This window comes from Micrasema longulum, unplaced genomic scaffold (genome assembly GCF_059751315.1).
Source record: "Micrasema longulum isolate JH-2025_06_02 unplaced genomic scaffold, ASM5975131v1 h1tg000552l, whole genome shotgun sequence".
Taxonomy (NCBI): Eukaryota; Metazoa; Arthropoda; class Insecta; order Trichoptera; family Brachycentridae; genus Micrasema; species Micrasema longulum.
Genome location: NW_028277748.1, coordinates 47,322 through 67,127, shown reverse-complemented (window position 1 = coordinate 67,127; position 19,806 = coordinate 47,322). Strand labels below are relative to the sequence as shown.

General features: G+C 31.6%; 1 protein-coding gene across 5 annotated transcripts in view; it reads right to left on the bottom strand.

Annotated features, from left to right (window-relative positions):
- Nucleotides 1-19,806, bottom strand: part of Klc (kinesin light chain) — a 105,365-nt gene that overhangs the window by 81,361 nt on the left and 4,198 nt on the right. The window contains exon 1 of one of the 5 annotated variants that reach the window (XM_088228008.1): nt 7,430-7,565. The exons of the other annotated variants lie outside the window; for them this stretch is intronic. Coding sequence (XP_088084134.1) covers nt 7,430-7,458 — 29 coding nt within the window. The 5' untranslated portion in view covers nt 7,459-7,565. Of the gene's footprint in view, nt 1-7,429; nt 7,566-19,806 lie in introns of those variants that run through there. 5 annotated transcript variants of the gene reach the window in all.

The following is a 19,806-nucleotide window of genomic DNA, read 5'->3' as shown; positions in this document are numbered from 1 at the left end:
CTTTACACACTGTGTAACATTCACCATTCTGCCCATATTTGAGCATCTATAAAAAATAAAAAAATGTTTAGTTTAATAGTCTATTAACAAATTTTTAAAAATTTTAAAAAACCAATGAACTTCCTCATTTGCACTTAACAAATTACGCTTAAAAAATTAAGTTTAATATTTTCTGGGTTTTCGTTAAAATGCACAAATTTATGCAAGCGGGTTAAATTTAAAAGAGGAAAAACTACTTATTGCCGGAAACGAAGACGGGGACTTTTGACGTTTAGCTAAAGAAACTGCATTATGTACTAAAAATTAATTTTCCCAATTTTCTTGCCCGTTCCGGCAAAGTAACATTTCCTTGCGTTCTTCATTTTGTTTGGCCTGCCGTGGCCGTGGGTTTAACCCAATTCCGAAATGGTGACATTTTGCACCAATTTCTTTCTGGGATTTGTAACATGACCCGACCTACACGTAACAACTGGACACAAAATAAACACAATTTACACGACGTTATTATGGACAAATGAAATCGTTATGTTTGCGAGACTTGTACAAAACGGCCACACGAAAAAAACATTTGACTGAGTTTCCCTACTGACATTTCGTGGAACTACATTTTACTAATTTTTATTTAACACTATTTTGAAATAATGTTATATAGTCGCTCATACGGAAAAAAACCATTCGATGACCACGAACTTAGCTACAGATTACAGCAATACAACGGGCCGTGTGTACTTGCGTTGAGAATTGCAAGCGCAAACCGAAACCGTTCATTACACGTTCGTTGTTAAACTAAAAACCAAACTAAAACCAAACCAAAAATTTGGAACGATTTTGTTCTATGCAACAGAGCTTAAAGGCTTCTCTAGAGAATTATTACTCTGAAATGTTGACTATGTCCACGTACTGGATATTACTTCCTAGGCCCTAGGGAGTTTATCAAGATTAACAGGTGTTACATCAGAAAGGAAACATTTTGACTTATTAATGCTTAGAGTTCCATAATATACCCTTCTCATAATATCGTGACTTATATTCTATCAATTTTGAGAACTCCCTACATGGTAAAATCCATCACTTTTCAAGAAACATTTTGACATGCTTAAAATATTGTTGATTCAACCAACTGGTCTAAGATAAATTGAAAATGATTTTCGAGAATACACGACGAACACATTTATATCTGTGGACAAAACGAACAACGGAATGGGAAAAAATGCAGGTCAGGCAAATAAACTTATTATATCAGTTCTTGCCAAAAGTTTCAAATAATAAATCATGTCATTTGTCCTATTTTAAAAAATTATCACAGTCAATTTATTTTTTTAACGCGGCTCATTTCGACAACAACTCGGCATAATTAGCTCAAAACTCGATTTTTTAATATCATTTCGTTATTCTTTTCGCGTACAGATATGTTGACAGTTCAGACCTCTTAGCACAGTCATACAGGCTTTTTTGTGTGGCGCGAAACACGATTTATCATCATTAACGTGATTTTCTTTAAAAAATGCATTCTATATTTTGATTATCTTGAGATGCTCGCAAACAATCGTAGCTAGCTGATATGACAGAAAAAATTCGTATAGGGAAATACGCTGTTGTTAATGTTTGAACTGGTATTGGATGGAATACTGATAATCGATAAGTATTTCTAACATTCTGTTTTAGTTAAAATATTTTTTATTGATTTATCAAATGGCGACGCCCTAATCTTAAATCAAACGGGTTTCAAACCATACTGTTTTCTTTATTTATTGATTTGGCATTTTTATTGATTTTTAGAACCCCGTATTTATATTTAATTATAAAAATCAAACACTGATTTGAGTCTACTGAACATCACTTCATTTTATTTTTACGATATAAAAACAAAAATTTCTGTGACAATTATTTCGCCTTTTTAGGGCATTTTCAAACGAATGTATGAACATTCGAACAATCCCATGTCTTATTATTTGCATAATTCAAAATAAAAACAAGATTTCTATTTGTAATCAAGCAATTTGGTCTTGTCATGTTTTTTAATTATTTTTGTTTTTAAATAAGCAAAAAATAACGATGATATTATTAGTATATTAATATTTTTTTCGTGCGACGTCGGATAATTTTTCTTGAAAAGTTTTTAATATACATATTTTTAATTACCCGAAAACGAGACTTTCGCGCCCTACGAGACTTTCGCGCCCTGCGAGACAAACGGCACGTATGACGTTTTGGCGCCAAACTTGTAAGCAATGTTTATTGGAAGCGCAGTCGGCAGTCATAATACGTGACGTCAAAATGACGTGATGCCAACTGTGGGCCGTTTTGAATGTGCTCATTTTTAAACCCGAAAATTATAGATAAAACTTGTTCTGAATACATTAATAGTTAAATGATTATAATCGTAAAAATCGGATTTAAATATATATTATATTTTAACGTTATTCCCGACTTGTGAAATTACCCTATTATTTTGTACAAATCTAATAATAATTTATGTTATTAATACTAAAACATCGGAAAGCCATTTACGTTGTACCAATAACACGAAAACATAGGTTCATCTTTTTGACATTAGGAATTATGGGGGTAGTCACGTGAGTCGCAATATGACACGATTATGCAAATCATATAAAATTCATAAATGGATATAATAATAAAACGAACCTTTAAAAATAGAAAATTTAAAAAAATTCAAAGGGTGGTTTAATAAATACGGATGTTCGAAAATCCAGTGAAAGGTGAATGTTACACAGTGTGTAAAATTGCCATTTAAACCAGCTAATGACAGATCATACACCCTGTTAATGATTAGACATCGATATACCCCCTCAAAAATGTTTTTTACATTAGTTGTAATGTATTTTTTCGTCAATCGCGTATTGAATTGAATAATTATTTTTAAGAAAGGCAAAACGTTTAGTGGTAAAATAGGAATCAAAAAGTTGAAATACTAAAATTAAAATTAATATTACAGTAAAGCCTCGGCAAACCGGAGAGGCAAAAAACAGTACCTTGGCACATTACCACAAAACATGAATAAAATACATATAAGTTAAACAACTTTAGAAAAATATTTTATTATCAAAAGAAAAATTTTCTGTTCATGTTTTTCTAACTTTATTTTGTGCGGTATCTTAGTCGATGGAAAAAAAAGCTTTCAAATTCGTTATCTTCAAGCCCATTCCAAAGTGAAACTTTTTAGGAAGCAACGACTTGACGAAACACGATTTCCCGCCCCATCCGATGCGTCCGGATTACCGCGATCATCCAATAAGTGGGGATCCGGATTAGCGATGTCCTACTGTATTTCATATTCTGATGACAATTATTGTCTGTTTATTATTACCAGATCCTAGATTTCATTGAAAAAAAACCGCATTATGCGAAAGCTCAGTGTTTTTTAAAAGATATTTCTTTATTTGTTAACAAACTATCGAACTAAAAAAAATGAAAAATATTTTTATGTATCGTATGCTACGACTTTTTCATGTTTAGTAATTTTTAAATTACTCCACCCGTAACGTCGCTAGTTCTCATCGGTGAGTTATCCTGATATTTAAAGTAGAGCCCCGTAGCTATTGAAATACAATCAATATGGATAAAAAAAAGGTTTCACGGAATCCAGAAATCAATCGCAACACATCGAGGGTTTACTGACAGAATGCATTAAGTAATTAAAACAAGTTCCGGGATAATCGCATTTGAACCTTTTTTCAACGCATTATTTCTCCCAGTTTTTTTTTTGTAGGCATAGCATAAAATTTGAAATCGATATCTTGCACCTATATTTTTAAATATTTGAAATAATAAAAGAGCCTTAAATGCGATTATCCCACAACTTGTTTTAATCGCTTAATGCAGTATGTCAGTAAAGCCTCTCGTTGATTCTTAGAAAACTGTGACGTGGTTCATTTTTATTTATGTTTTTACACATTTTCGAGAAAATTCGTCCTGCAATTGAATGCTTTGTTTTTTACCGCGTACAAGACAATATTGTTTATATCCAATTTCCCGTATCACCGAACTTCTTCATTGATTTATCGTTAGTAGAAGAAAAACATTTAAAGCGTACCTACACATGCCGATTAATACTTTGGGGTGCTTCTCAAGGAGAACGATTATAAACTCCGATAGTAAAACATTAAATTGATTACTGTGCGGTTTCTTCAACAATTAAAAATATCGTACAAACGTACTAATAATGTAACCTGGTAATAGGTTTAAACAAATTATATCGATTACTTCTAAACTGGCCCATTTTGTTGGAAATTACTCCAAATCACGCTACTTGCTATTCTCGCGTATTCGTAATCTTAACCTTGAGCGTTCGGGGAAAATTAACCGAGTGTAATTACAAATCATTTTTTATTTTCACCAGATTGGTTCGAAAAAAAATGTGGCGTTGATAGCATTTTTGAGTGGTCATGCCAACATTGCCAATATTTCAGATCAGTCTATTAACATTAACACATGGCAGAACAACCCAGAATATCTCCACCAGCACGAGGCCCTCGTTTTTCATTTGATTATTTTTTAATAACATTGAGAATGTTAAAGAAAATGCATCCAATTCGTCCTCAACACAACAAAATATACAAAACATATAAATTAAATAGAAAAAAGTCATGTGAAAATAACATACACATTACAATTTGGAAAAGACTTTAGTAAGAGAAATCCTACGGTCACGAAACACTAAACTAAATTCTGGCACTGAACTGAAATAATATTTGATTTATCGGTCAGCTTGAACGTGTGCTTGTTGCTGTTTAGTGGCTTTTTTCCAGCCGTAACTACGAAAATACGGACTTCGTGCTTTACATTTTATGTATTCCCCTCTCAACTCCCCGCTGTACCACCTCGTTAACGCGTAGCGATAATTTGCACCAGTGCTGTTGAACGTGTCGCAGTGATAACAGCGCGTCGTCATTATATTAAAGTATCCTCTCGCAACTGTATTTTATGATAAAATATATGAATTTTGCAGAAAACTCAAAATATTGTAAAACAGATTTATAAACACTGCCATGACATGAATTTTTTTCAAAGTCGTATTTATAGCATTTTAGCTGGGGGGCTGTTCCTGGTACCACACTCAAGAACACGCGGATTTTTTTCACGTTCAGGCTCGGAAAGTTAAAGAGAAATCAAAATCTGGCTGAAGAACAATAGGATAGAAAAATATATATTTATATATTTGAATGACATGTGAAATTTGTAAAAAAATTTTTTTTAACAATGTACAGATTGTACATTCCTCTTAAGAACAGGTTTCCCTAGTGAGAAGGACTCTTAAATTAATTTGGTATAAACAATATTTCATATTTGCAGCATGCATAGGTTCGAACTGTCGGTAGGATCGCAGTGAGTCACATCTTACTGGAGGGTGTGATTCTATAAAATGCTGCGAACGTCCAGTTGCATTCCACCGGCAACACTACGGACTAGTCCGACTCGTTAGCGTCCAAATCGCGAACCCTGGGCGTTGGGATCACAGTCATAGCGGTGTGATCACAGCAGATAAAAAAAGGATGAAGGGCGAGTTTCTGGCGCCACCGAACCATAACCAACCAGCTAAGAGAAGGTAGTCCCGACAGAAAAATCCACCAGAGAAGGCAGCGGGAAACCACGCTGGTCATATTTTCCCAAGACTCACTATGGTGAGTACATCCCATAAGCAGTTTTCCAGGCTGCGGTATATAAGAGTAGCGCAAGACCGAGATACTTTCGCTGTAGTGATCGCCAACGTCAGGGCGGCCTGACAAGGCACCGCAAGAAGCAAGCAACAACAAAAAAAACGATAAAATGGACAATATTATCAACACCCAGAAAACTTTTAGATGCGATATAACATAATAAATAGATAATAGAAATAGATATATAATAAATAATATATTGTACTGTTAATTCAAAATCGCGACTTAATTAGAAGTGAGAGTATATTTCAGTATGCTAAAATTATTCGGTGGTCGAGATTAGGTCGGAAGTTGGAAGACAAACTTTTTAAGCTGGCCACAAAATTTTACTCAAGGGCTACGCTAATTTATTAAAGCTACGAAAAGGCCTTTGCATGAAACAGGAAGTGGTGTTCAGCTTTCAGTTGGTAAATTATTAATGAAAACATTTTCCTAAGATTTCCCCTTTATCACCAACTTTTAAAAAATTACTACGAAAGCCAACGAATTTATAATCTTTTGTTAATTTAATGAACAAAATGAAAGCAAAAAGATAATGTAACCGTAATAACTTCATAAAATATATCCGACCTATAATACTTCCAGTACTTTTAATACTTCTTTAAAAAAATACTTATTTATTTTTTACTTGTAGTTACAGTTTATCACACATTTTTTGAGGCATAGATCCCAACTCCATGGGACCAAAAGTCCTGCATTGAGTTCGGACGAATAATTAGTTAACACAGACGTACGATTATATCACCACAAATATTATTTAGGATCAGAAACATAATAATAATTTTAAAAATAAATATATGGAACATCAATATAATAAACAGCAAACTCAAACATTTGGTTTACAGTTATTTTCGGTAATTTATTCTACTCTAAGTTAGTTCTCTAGTTCATCACCTTTTTTTTAAAGCGTAATATCTTATTTTTTCCCTAGTTTGAGGGAAATACAGGCGTATTTTAATCACAAATGTTCATGACTACCAACGAATAATAAAAAAAAATACTAAAATAACGAAAAAAAAAAGTTCTGAATGCTTAAAGGTCAAATTTTGGAAAAATCTCAATTAAGTATAAAAATTGACATACATATCTCCCAAACTATAAAACTTTAGCTAAGGAAAGTAAGGTCCAATAATTAGCAAATGACCTTCTCTATGTGCGAATTCGCTATGGCGGGCTCAGTTCCGGTCACCCTGTATACATTTTATTAAGTAAAATCAAATTTAATCAGACGGTATGATATGGGATTAAATCATACCACATTATTTATTTAGCGTATGGCAAGAAACAAAAAACATGAAAATGAGAAAAACATAATAAAATTAACAGGTCTAGATCTAGGCCAGTCAGACATTCTATCGATTCAGAAACCGTAGTCAGGAAGTCCGCTGGATCACCAGGGTAGCGTCTTGCTGGGCAATCTTCAACGGTATATTTGATGGTATGCCTTTCGACACCATAGTCACAAACCGATGAGGGTATCTTCCCCTATTTGTGCATCATGACCCTGTTTAGGCTGCACTGCACCATGTGCGAGTACTTCTGGGAAGGTCAAGATCTGGTATTTTCTCATTGATGAAGTGCAAAGCTCTGCGCTCGATCACAGTTCTCTTAGCCATGAGCTGTTAAGCTTAAACTCATCCATGCCTGGGTATTATTAAATTTCTTTGAATGGGTTGGTTGGTTATTAATTAAATGAAAAAAAAAATTAAAACCAATATCAAACAATAAAATATTTCAATAATTTTACTTACATTCTGTAGGCGTTGAGGGTTTTGGACATTATACAATTTGTATCAAATTAAACTTATTGAGCTGGATATTCTTGAATTCATGGCTTGTAAAATTCACTTAACAAGAACAGTCGTCTAAATCAGACGTAAATAATAAATAAAAAATAAACAACACATTATTCACTTAATAACTGAAAAATTAGCAACACATTATTCACTCAATATTAAACTACTAATTTACGTAATATTTGTTTTTCGGTAACTTAAAAAAAATAAAATATCAGCGTTCTTATAATTTACCCAAATATTAAAATTTTTGTGGCCATTTTCAACAAGTTGTAAATAACTCACTATTAGAAAATGGAAATCAAGGTGGGCCAGAGTGGGGTTCGAACCTCGGACCTCTGATCCGTGAGTCCGCAACACTAGCCACGGGACCACAACCCGATTCAAATTGACAATTAAAAAAACGTGGGTTACTGATTTAGCATGTAATATCAGTGGATATTCTAACTCGACTGATTATATCCACTTTAATGCCTTATTTTGTTTATGATCTACGTTAATCATGCTTTATCTTATCACCGATTCCAGAAATGAGAAAAGACAATATAAACACGATAAAATATATACAAAATAATCAATATGCAATATGCTTTATCAAATCAAAAGATGTAAATATGGGCAAATAGGTTTATTAAAATTATAATCAATTTAATATATATTGTTTAATTGGGTTAAAGTACACGTTAAAAGTTTGCGGCTCTAATGGTATTTTTTCAGAGAGATCGGTAAATAATGTAGTTTCATTGAATTAAAAATTATATTTGATCACTTGTTTAATCATTACATATGTAATAATGAATCAACAGATATAATCCAAATAATTGTAGCATATGACAGCTCGGATTGAGAGATTATGTTATAGTCCAATGTTCACTTATTTACTAATATTTAAAATATTAAAATTATATTTATAAGCACGAGTTAATGATGTAGTTAATTGTCAGCGTTAAAAGCCTGTGTTTTAATTCAGAAATAGACGGTTTATTGTAACAAAGGCGTCGTGTGGCCTCGATAATACTGTCGGTATATTGTAGAGGGGTGCTAACGTCCATCCCCTAGGATAACTACGCGGCAACTGGCAACTGGAACTGGCACTACCCCAAGAAAATACGCTTAAACGCAGGATGAGGCTGACGCAAGACTCATTTTGATATTTTCAAAAAAGGCACCAAACATTACATTTTTTTTCTTTCGACCGGTTTCAAAGCTGCACAAGCTTCTTTATGAAAGTATAATTAACTAAATTAAATTAATCTTATCCTATTTTACTTCCAACAGTGTTTACTGAACATTAAATCGAAACATTTGGAGCTAGTATAGTCCAGTCTTTTTGTCATGTTGTTCTTTTTGTAAAGATAGGAGGTGTGGAGTGAGATGGATACGATCTTTACGATTAGAAGCTTGTGTACCTTTGAAACTGGTCGATAGAAAAAAAAGGTGGTTAAAAACATTGTACTTTTATATTTATTTTATTATCATGAATAACCACAAAGACAGTGCTTCAAATATAAATTTAATATTTTATTTTTTATTTTTTACTCAATGTGTTTCACAGATTCAAATGTTACCGATTCAGTACTTTATAAAAACAGTAAGAATAAAATAAATAACATGTGCACAAATAAATATATATTATCTACAACAAGGCATTTGGGAATCCTACCGTTCTGTGCAAATACAATACTGATTTTGTTGTATTTAGATAAAAAATTTCAACGGAAATTTGGTTTAATTTTCGGTAGCACGTTATGAACCATTTTACATAAATTATCATTATAATTTTCGAATAAAAATGGAGAAAATGGATAGATCTGATGGTTATTTTATTTTATTAAGGATAAGAATAAGTAGAAATATGTAAACAATACTATAGCAAATTTAATGATACATAATATAGGAAAATAAAATTGACATAAGCGTGTGTGTGCGACGTTTACGTTCATTTGTGCATGTGCATATGTGAAAGGATGTGTATATTCTTGTGTGAATGTGGGCGAGGGTGCGTGTGTGTGGGTGCGTAAGTAAAAATGTATGCACATTTATAGGGGAGATGGTATAGGGGAGGGCTTGGTAAGAAGTTTGATTGTTTAAACATATGTTAATACATTCAAAACCTAGTTAAATAATATTACGATGTTAACGGTCTTTTTAGAATTATTAATAGCTACAATTTTAAAATCTGTGAATAATTCATGGTCGCTAGTCGCAACGCCGGCATTGGCCTTAATTTAAATTGTACAGGTACGGTATTCCTCTGTTATCTGGTCTCCATATTATGACGTTCACATAAAGAATATTGAATCAGTTCAACGTCGATTTTTGAGAAAGATATGCTGGAGGTTGGGCTTATCCAGAGACCAATATAAGTATAATGAGTTAGAAACTAGTTTAAATATATCTTCTCTTCAAGACCGTCAAAATAAATCTGCCCTTCTAGTCCTATTTAAAATTCTCAACTCACTCTTTGATGCGCCTGAACTAGTGAGCTTAATAAAATTAAATATCCCAACTAGAAACCTCAGACAAAACATACTCTTTCATACCAATAACCATAGAACTAACTATGGTTTTCATTCCCCTATGCCCAGAATTCTTAGGTCTGCCAACAAACATACTAGTCTTGATTTCTTTGATAACAAGTTGTCTTTTTTCAAACGATCACTGAATCAAATTCAATTATAAACACATCTCTCCCGCTTCCACTCCCACAAAGTCTACTATTTACCATTGTGTCTATCTACTTTTTTAAATAATAATTTTCTATGTATACATATGTCCTTAATTTGCCCATTGGGCGTATATATAAATAAATAAATACATAATTGATAGATTCGTATAATTCCCGATAACACCAATAAAGACATCAAATAAAAAAGTAAAACCCAATTAAATTTTATTTCCTGTGGATAATAATCACAAATATTTGTAATTAAACATAATAAACAGAATTTCTTAAAACTTTACATTACTTATATTTAAAGGGACAGGATTTAGAGGATGGATGTCAATTTTTATGCGTTTTAAAACAATAATGGCACCTGACGGCAGTACACATGATCTACATGTCCGTTTAATAAAATTTGACATAAAGGCTCTACTTTTGAAAATAATTGTTCAGTCAGTTAAATACCGGAAATAAAGCGATAGTTTAATAGAAATAAAAACTTTTTTTAGATTACATAAAACAGTTTAGGCTATTTACATTAAGCAGGTTCATTTACATGTTTAAATTGATTTTATGTCCAAGAGAAAACTTAAAAACGTTATATTTGACATGCATCCTTTATATCCCTTATCCTTCTTATGTACATATAAAAGGACGGACAAAAAAATATAGTAAAATCACAAATCTAGCTACACAATCCACAACGTGCACAAAGAAATATGATCATATGTCACGAAAAGGTAAGGTGAATCGTTATCAGTCTTACGCTTCGGGTGTCAGTCCAGTGAAGATGAAATAAAAACAACTTTAAAAAACTAATATTTCATGTCAAACTTTCCAGGAATCGAACCCGGGACCTCAAGCATGGTAGGTAAACACACCAACAACCACACTATGAAGCGGACGTGTCCAAACTCGATTTTCTTTTTAGGATTTTTACCTAAGCAGCCGTCGAGTCAAAAAGACTCGTACAGGATTCTGGTTCTATTTCACATACAGAACTGTATTATTCTTTCGCCCGGACGCCTTAGGTGTTTATTAAGTGAAATAAATTTTAACATACCTACAATTTAAGATTAGGCAGATGTTGTTTAGCAAATGAAAATAAAATAGCTCTTATTAAGGTGTAATGATAAGCATATGTAAAAATGGCAGACTTTACAGCCTTAAGGGTGGTTTGAACTGAGTACATAGGGGTAGATTCTCTCTACACCTACATACACAAGTAGGCGGGTATAGGGTAAGTATGGCTATACCGCGGTAGGTAGTACTTGACTCACTGGCGACGCTATTTGACGGGGAAAACCGAATTTCTGAACGCCGCACCGCAGTAGGGTATAGAAAGAAAAGTGTTTTTAATAATTTTGCGGAGATTTGAAAAATTACATTATTCTCAAGCGAAGACAAACTTAATATGTGAACTTCGAAATAATAGTAAAATGAACGCGATAATTGGCTTAATATTAAATACGACCGTCAAAAACGTAATTAAGAGGATTTGCGGTGCCATACAATGGGCAAAAAAAGACAAATGCACGTCGGACTGGTCATGCCTAACTACAATGAACCAAACCGACTTTCACAGTACCGTTTTCCGCACCACAAAATTAAACCAATTTTGTTTTATTTTTTCTTAGTATCAGAATGAAATTTTCCGTCTCGGTACCTTTTCCGTTTTTCAAAATTATTTATAATGTTTGTATGCCGTACGTCCGAAGACAGCAGATAAAACTGGACGTTTTTATAGGGGTTTGGATGGTCCTAGCTCTCATAAGAAACGATTTATCAAAAAAGTAAAACACGCCAATGGAAAACATCTATAGTGAGAAAGAAAAACTACCCTAATTCCATAATCCAGGAAGAAAATACAGAAATACGTTAGTATGAAGAAAAGTCAAACTGCGTTTCCTCTTGAGGGTTAAAAGATTCGAATATCAACTTAAATAATACTACCAAGCTTGATTCGGATTAGACGGAAAGAGAAAATATAGTATATTAGGTAGAAAACATTTTTAATTTGGGGTTACTGATATAAGTCTCAAAAGCTGCAATAGATTTTGTTTAATAAAAAAAATAATTTGCGTCCTTATAATTTACTCAAATATTTCAATGTTGGGGCACACTTTCAACTAGTTGTAAATAAGTCACAATTAGAAAATAAGAATCATGGGGTGGAGTAAAGTTCGAACCTCGGACCAATTATCCGTAAATCCGTGACACTAACCACGAAACCACAGGACCCGATCTATTTTTTTATTAAAAAGATTCGTAAATGCAATTGAAGATGTTTGAAGGAAATGTACAGAAGAAAAGGCTTAGCAGATAAATAAACAATTTACGAAATTGTCGAAAAATGGAATGTGGAGTTTTACAAAAATGTAGGTCAGAAAAGTTATTTCTGTTTAAAAATCGTAGATAACAGAAAAACGAAAATGACAAGGAAAATCCAAATCCAAAATAAAAAACATTTCAAAATTAAAGGTTAATATTTTGATACAAAACAGGAAAAAATATTATACAATCATTAGAGTAATAACCTAATAGAGTCCCCCATACGGAGAAAAAAACGTTCTACTATTATTGACCACGACGTTAGCTACGGATTATAGCAGTACAGTAGGTACTAGGGTAGAGAATTGCGAGCACTAACTGAAACGTCTATCACACGTTTGTTGCTAAACTAAAACCAAACCAAAAATTTGGAACGCTTTTGTTCTAAGCAATAGAGCTTAAGGGCTTCTCTAGATAATTATTACGCAGAGATACAACCACTATTTTAAAGCGCGAAATACTTATTTGTAATTTGCAAGTACCTTGATTTTTATTATTTGAAGTGATTACATTTCGAAAAAGTAGGTTTATAAATGATAAATTTATCAAAGTATAATTGCAAACATAAAAAAAACTAAACGTGTGGGAATGTAATGAATATATTTTGACATTTATATTTATTTATTTATTTCACAGTTATAAAATATACAGAGGTTCTTTGTTTCAGATCCCGACTTGCTAGGAAATTCCTGTGTTTAGGAAGTGCCTTCTTTTTACATGTTTTTTTTTTCATTTCATTAATTGATGCTTAAAAAAATTCAAATAATAACAATATTAAACAATTCAAAATAAATATAAATTAGAAAACATACAGATAATAATAAGAATTGCAACATTATTTATTAAAAAATGAAACATTAATGCAAATTAGGAAACATATCGATTATACTAAAAACTGAAGCATAAATATAAATTAGAAAATATTACATTAATAATTTAAAAAAATTAAACATAAATATGAATTAGAAAATATACCGATAATAATAGAAATTGAAGCGCAAATATAAATTAGAAAATATATGATTAAAAGAAAAAATGTAAATGCTAATAATAAGAAAATTTAAACAAATATAAATATCAAAACATAAAAAGTAAAAATAATATACAGATAAGTGAACATAAAATTGTATTTATAATAAAATGTATAAATAAATAAAATAATAAATAAAAAAGAATAAATAAAAAAGAATAAGGAGATATTTGACAATTAAAAGCAACATATTTTTTAGTCATAAAAATAATTTACGGGATATGAAAAGATCTACTCCTTATCCACTTGCTCACCATTTTCTTATAAACATTATAACTGACGGACGCTTTCATGCCAGGGTCCTACATGTTAAAAACCCCGGGGCTTAATACTGCAAAATGCCTCTGAAAAGGGGCAGTTCTTTTTTGAAGTACCCCAAAGTTTATGCTCATTGCATATGTTGTTTTAATATTCTGTTGTTCTGTTTTTAACAGAAGACCAGAAATTTGTTAGAACTTCCCCAACATAAAGTTGTCTGACAGTTAGTAAATATAGTATAGTTAGTAAATATAGGTAGCTATTAGGTACTCGCGATAGTAAAATTCATACTGGTGGTTTTAGTTTTATTCCAAAATAATTCAATGTTAGGGCTTTGGGTTTAAATATCTCTTTACCACAAGAGAAACTAAAAAATAAACCTACAAGACAGTAAGTAAGAAATACATAAAAGCAAACATCAATCTTTTCTAGGAAACTATAACACTTTATTGACAATGTAACACGATAAAACCTTTACCAAATAAAGGATTTGTTAGAAATCGATGATAAGGAATGTTATATTGAAATATGAAGAAAACGTGTTAACTTGTCGTAAAATACAGTCTTGAAAACATTTATAGCTCACGTATGAAAATATTATTAATTTTACGCTATGTAATAGGTATAAATAAACGTATTTTTCAATAAAATTCACACGAGTCATATAAAATCGAAATAAGATAAGACAAACCTGAACTTTTTTATCATAAATTTTGTAAATGTCTAAAAGCATGGTTTATATTATCTGTTTTGAAATTTAAAGTAGCAGTTTTATAAACTTTTAAGTACTACATTTTTTTTAACCATGTTTTAGCGCTTAATGCATTTTTTCCATTTAAATTATTTATTGACAATTCTTGATGGAATTCCATTGTAATGATGTTATAACTTATATTTACATATCGGTAGTCAGATGGCAGAAGGGACTATCTGTAATTTTCAAAAATGTCCAGGAGAGCTGAAATAAGACTAAATTTCAAGACTTCAATCCACAAACTAAAACATTTTAGTGTTATTTTTAAATAACAAATTACCATTCTAAATAATGCTGTTCTTATTTTTTTTTCTATGAGTATTTACCGAAATATTTACTAAAACTTTTGAAAACTAAAACATGGAAAAAATACAGATGGTCCCTTCTGCCATCTGACTACCAATATATACCCTGTACATTGTAATAAAACAATAAATATTTTTCATATAATAGAATATTCTCTTAAAGTACACAGCCAACACATGTTTCAATAATTTGTCTCACTCTGTTCCATTGAAATATTGCGTATTGTATCGTTTTCAACTTATTTTTAAATGTACCTACACTTAAGATAATATTTAGTTTTAAATAAATTATCATTACATAATATTCACCAGTCTGAAGATGCCCATTAGAGGGTGAAAGCGCTAATTGGTCAAAATAAATAAGTGGAAGTGTACCAAGTATTTTTTGAATTAATAACTTATTTGTAAATATAAGTTATTACATCACTTAATGCATATGCATTTGTTACTGGTTGGTTCCTGAGTTAAATCTTTATAATTAAATTAATATTCCTAAATCCCTAATAACATTCCTGATTTAGGTATATAAAGTACGCATATCTGAAATCAAATTAACTTTTTTTTCTTTAAAGACAGAAGACTCATATATGTATATTTTAAAAAGCCACTAGTTTAAGGACGATTGAACATTATAATCGGAGATTTATTTTACATGTATCTGGAAAGCCTATTTGACCTTATTCCTATTTCATGTTGACTATTAACCCACAACCGCAATCAATTTGGACAATAATAGAACCTGTCGTAAAGCGTCAGAGTATTCGGTATTGATTTGAGGTTTCGCCCGAGTGCATGAGTCACGCATCATCAGAGGCGCATCCTGTGAGACAATGACGTGGGAATTATGTGCAGCCAGTGGATCCAGATAAACAGGTTGGTTGAGGTATTGCCATGGTTCGAGACTTGAATCAAATACATAAAAATACCTAAAAGCACCCCATTCAACTCTTTGATGCACAGCTATTTATTTTAATAAAAAATAATAAACTATTATTATTTCCTTGATTATTGAGTGAAAAAAAATAATAAAAAATGGAAAACGCTTTTCCAGGTATTATAAATTTTACTACCACCATGCAAGTAAGGAAAAGTAAGTTAACAACTCTTTGGATCAGAGACTAGTGACTTATGTCAGCGAAAATGTAATCTCTAAATTGTATTATCAATGTTGTAATTAATATTTACCACGGTTTTAGTATATTAAAAAATACATTGAATATATGGTACGTTTTTTATACCACTGTTATTCAGAGTTAACTTACATAAAAACACATTTCGTCAACTTAATTATGGTTTAATGAGATGCTAAAATCGGGTATTAAATCAAAACCTACGATAATTGAACGTAGTTATGCAGAAAGCAGCCAGTCATAAAAAAGTGAAACTGAGATAATAGCATTATTGTAAAAAGAGTGAATATACAAATCTACACAACAGTTAGAATGTTTTTGACTTTAACAAATGATAAACAATGAAAAGATTGGATTTTTTATATGACACAAACAAGAATCTAATTATTTACTTGACCAGTTTTAACGATTTTTAAAGAACCGTAAGATTTTTCTAGTGCTGTGGGTGTTTTCTGCAAATAGAAAAACTCCATTTTTGTAATCGACACCATTTTCAGAAGGTGATTAAATACATTTTTTGTGTGAAAGCGGTCTGGCTGAATTTAGCAAAACATAGAATTGACCTTACTGCACCCGATAACATCAATATCTCATTTTTTCAAAATTGTGGACTGGCTGCTTTCTGCATAACTACGTTCAATTGAATTATTGGAGCTTCGCAAAATTTACCCTAAACATTAAATTTCTTATATTTTCCGGCTATTAGATGCATGAGTTTTTCTGCATCAGTATGCTGTGTTTCGCTCGTACTCTTTCCGACGTTTCGGATCGCATTAGAGAGTCTTTCGACACTGGAAAGGAAAAAGTTACCAAGCGACACTTTACAGAAGAGACAATCAATTTTTTTTTTTAATTAATAAAGAATCTAGTATTCTATGAATCACGCCAAAATAATACGTACGAACGAGATGTTTTTATTAACTCTTGAAAGACTGTGGTAAATAATTAATTTGCGCGCGGTGATGTAACATCGTGTTACCACAAGAAAAAGACGGAATATTCTAAAGTTCAAACATTTGAAAAAAAAGACCACGGAGACATACTGTGAATAATTCCTTTTACATAATTTATAAAAATAAACATATAATTTAGTCTTGTTGTAGCAAAAAAATTATAAATTCGCCGCTCATAATTGACGCGTGCGTCCCACTTGTTTCACAAAACAATGGCTACGGCGACTACAGAACAGCGTCGCTGTCTTCCTTGCTATGTGTTCTATCTTCGTGCTCTCTCTAGTACAGGTGTATTGCTGTATTTGCGGACATCATTTTTCGAGTAGCAAGGTTAAATATTTTTGTATCAAAATCCAGCATAGTTAGACAAATTTTACTTTCCAAATCCGGTGTGAAAAGGTCTATTTGAAAATTACAAAAAATACAACTTCATCATTTAAAAAGTAAGCGAGATATATCAAGTCTACTGTCGTATGTAGACTAGTGTGACATCACAGCCACACTAGAGTTCATTAAAAAAGAAAACAACTTTTATTGGCTCTTCTGGAAAGTAGCTACATATCGCTTGGTAACTTTTTCCTTTCCAGAGTCGATGTTATTTGTGTAGATATATAATGTAACGTTATGTACTCAGGATTTGTACCGTGTCGCAGTCCTTACTGAACGCAGCTTGTTAATTTGAAAGCTGTGTCGTTTCGAAGTCTACGGTTTCATTTGATTTCTTAAACTGCCTTTACCCTACACCTCCAACTTTAACTGTATTCTACATATCATATACAAATTAAATTTAATTACATATTTATTCTTAATTTATAAATTTTGTACCTAAAAATACACAACATAATCGCGTTATAATACAAATTAATCTGACAACTTATAACTGAACCAAAACGATATTTAAATTTTTTAAAAGGTGCGCAATCAATAGTGATAGATGGCATTCTCTGGAAATCGTGCAAAAAAAAACAAATAAATACATGGCACTTAGCAAGTGTGATGTCACGTGTGATGTCATACTGTTTGTTATTTTTTCTTCGAGCTTGAAGAAGCTACGAAGGTAAGAAGAATGCGTCGCGAAAATAAAGACGCGCTGATCTCAACATGACGTAACGAATTTGGGCTTCGTAAAGTCGCCCAATCAATCAAAGTACATATAAGGAAATCCAGATTCAATGACTGTAACCCAACGAGTCGCCGTTCAAGATATGAGTTTAAGAAATTGTATACCTACGTAAGATATTATAGTTCGTTAAACATTATGGAAATATTTCAAAAATTGAAGGCGATATGGAAGTCTAGGCATTTACAGGGTTTATGACTTGTCATTGGCTGGTTTAAGTGGCCACTTCACACACCGTGTAACATTCACCATTCTCCAGCCAATGCAGCCTGCCTTCAAACTTTTGGAGATACTCAAAACATTGTTAAATATTTTTTTTAATTTTCCCTTACTGTACACCGCTAACAAATGTATCCAAATAACCTTGTCCCTTTCTGATGCACCGAAATATTATTACATCTATTTTGACTTGTGTTTTTTAAATGTACCTAAACTTAATACAATATTAAGTTCTGTATAAATGATCTAAACACTATTAGCGCTAATTGGTCGAATAAATAAGTGGAAATGTAGATACCAAGTATTTTTAATTTATAACTTATATTTTAATATGAGTTATTATATAAATTAGTGTAAATATTTTTTCTAGTGTGAGCATGGGTGTCCTACACTAATACAAAAAAAACAATAGATTTTATACATACTGTTTGTTCGCCTGATAAAATAAATATTTTTATTAAATAATCTATGAGTTTGTAAAATTCATCATTCAAATAAAAAGTACATTTAAAAAATAATCTTATAGAAAACTTTACTATCGAATCTAGATACATAGGTACACTAGAAGGAAGATGACAAATGCCACCTTCATTATATATCATCCCGTTTGACCGGTTCGGTTAATATGGAAAATTCAAGAACAGGCTGTACCTTATCCGCTGTTCTCCGTATCCGTACCTACATCATCATCGCGGATATTAACGCAGGTAAACCTAGTTCTGCAGGTTCCGCGGGTTTTGAGGTATTGACACTCGAATCAATCAATTTGTCATTATTAGAACTGATGAAGTAATGCACTTATTATCATCAGTTAGTTATTAGTTATTGCACATATTATCATCAGTTAGAGATACTTACAAAAATGGTAAATACTATCATAATAACACTATTTACTACATAGAGATAGATAAAAAAATACGTTTCATAAATCGTAATAATTAACTTTCTTGGATGCTAAAAAAAATACAGTCTGTGCTATAGTATCCAACAAAGGACAAGACACTAATTGAATATCAAAGATTTAAGATAAAACTAGGTAAGCAGTATATTACACCGAGTTATTATTTATGAATTTAGATATTTGTTATATACTATTATAATATTTTGTGTAAAATCACGCTTAAAATAAGTCTGTTACATTACAAAACAAGAAATTAATGAAATATGATACTTACAGGTGTATTTTGAATCGGGTCGTGGTCCCGTGGCTAGTGTTGCGGACTCACGGATCAGAGGTCCGAGATTCGAACCCCACTCTACCCCAACCCATTTTATAATAGTGAGTTATTTACAATTCGATGAAAATGCCCCCAAAATTTAATAATTTGGGTAAATAATAAGAACAAATATTTCCTTTTAATAAAAAATATAAAAAATGTCGAAAACTACATTCCAATGGTGCGCTTTGGTAAAACAATAAAAAATATAGGTATCGAAAAGAAATATATTCGGTTAACGCCCTAGGTATAGATAAATTTAGTTAAAAAATTTAAAAAGCATTGAACAAATTACAAATTTATCGGGTGTAAAAAAATATATGTTAATCAATTTGTACTTTTAATAAAAA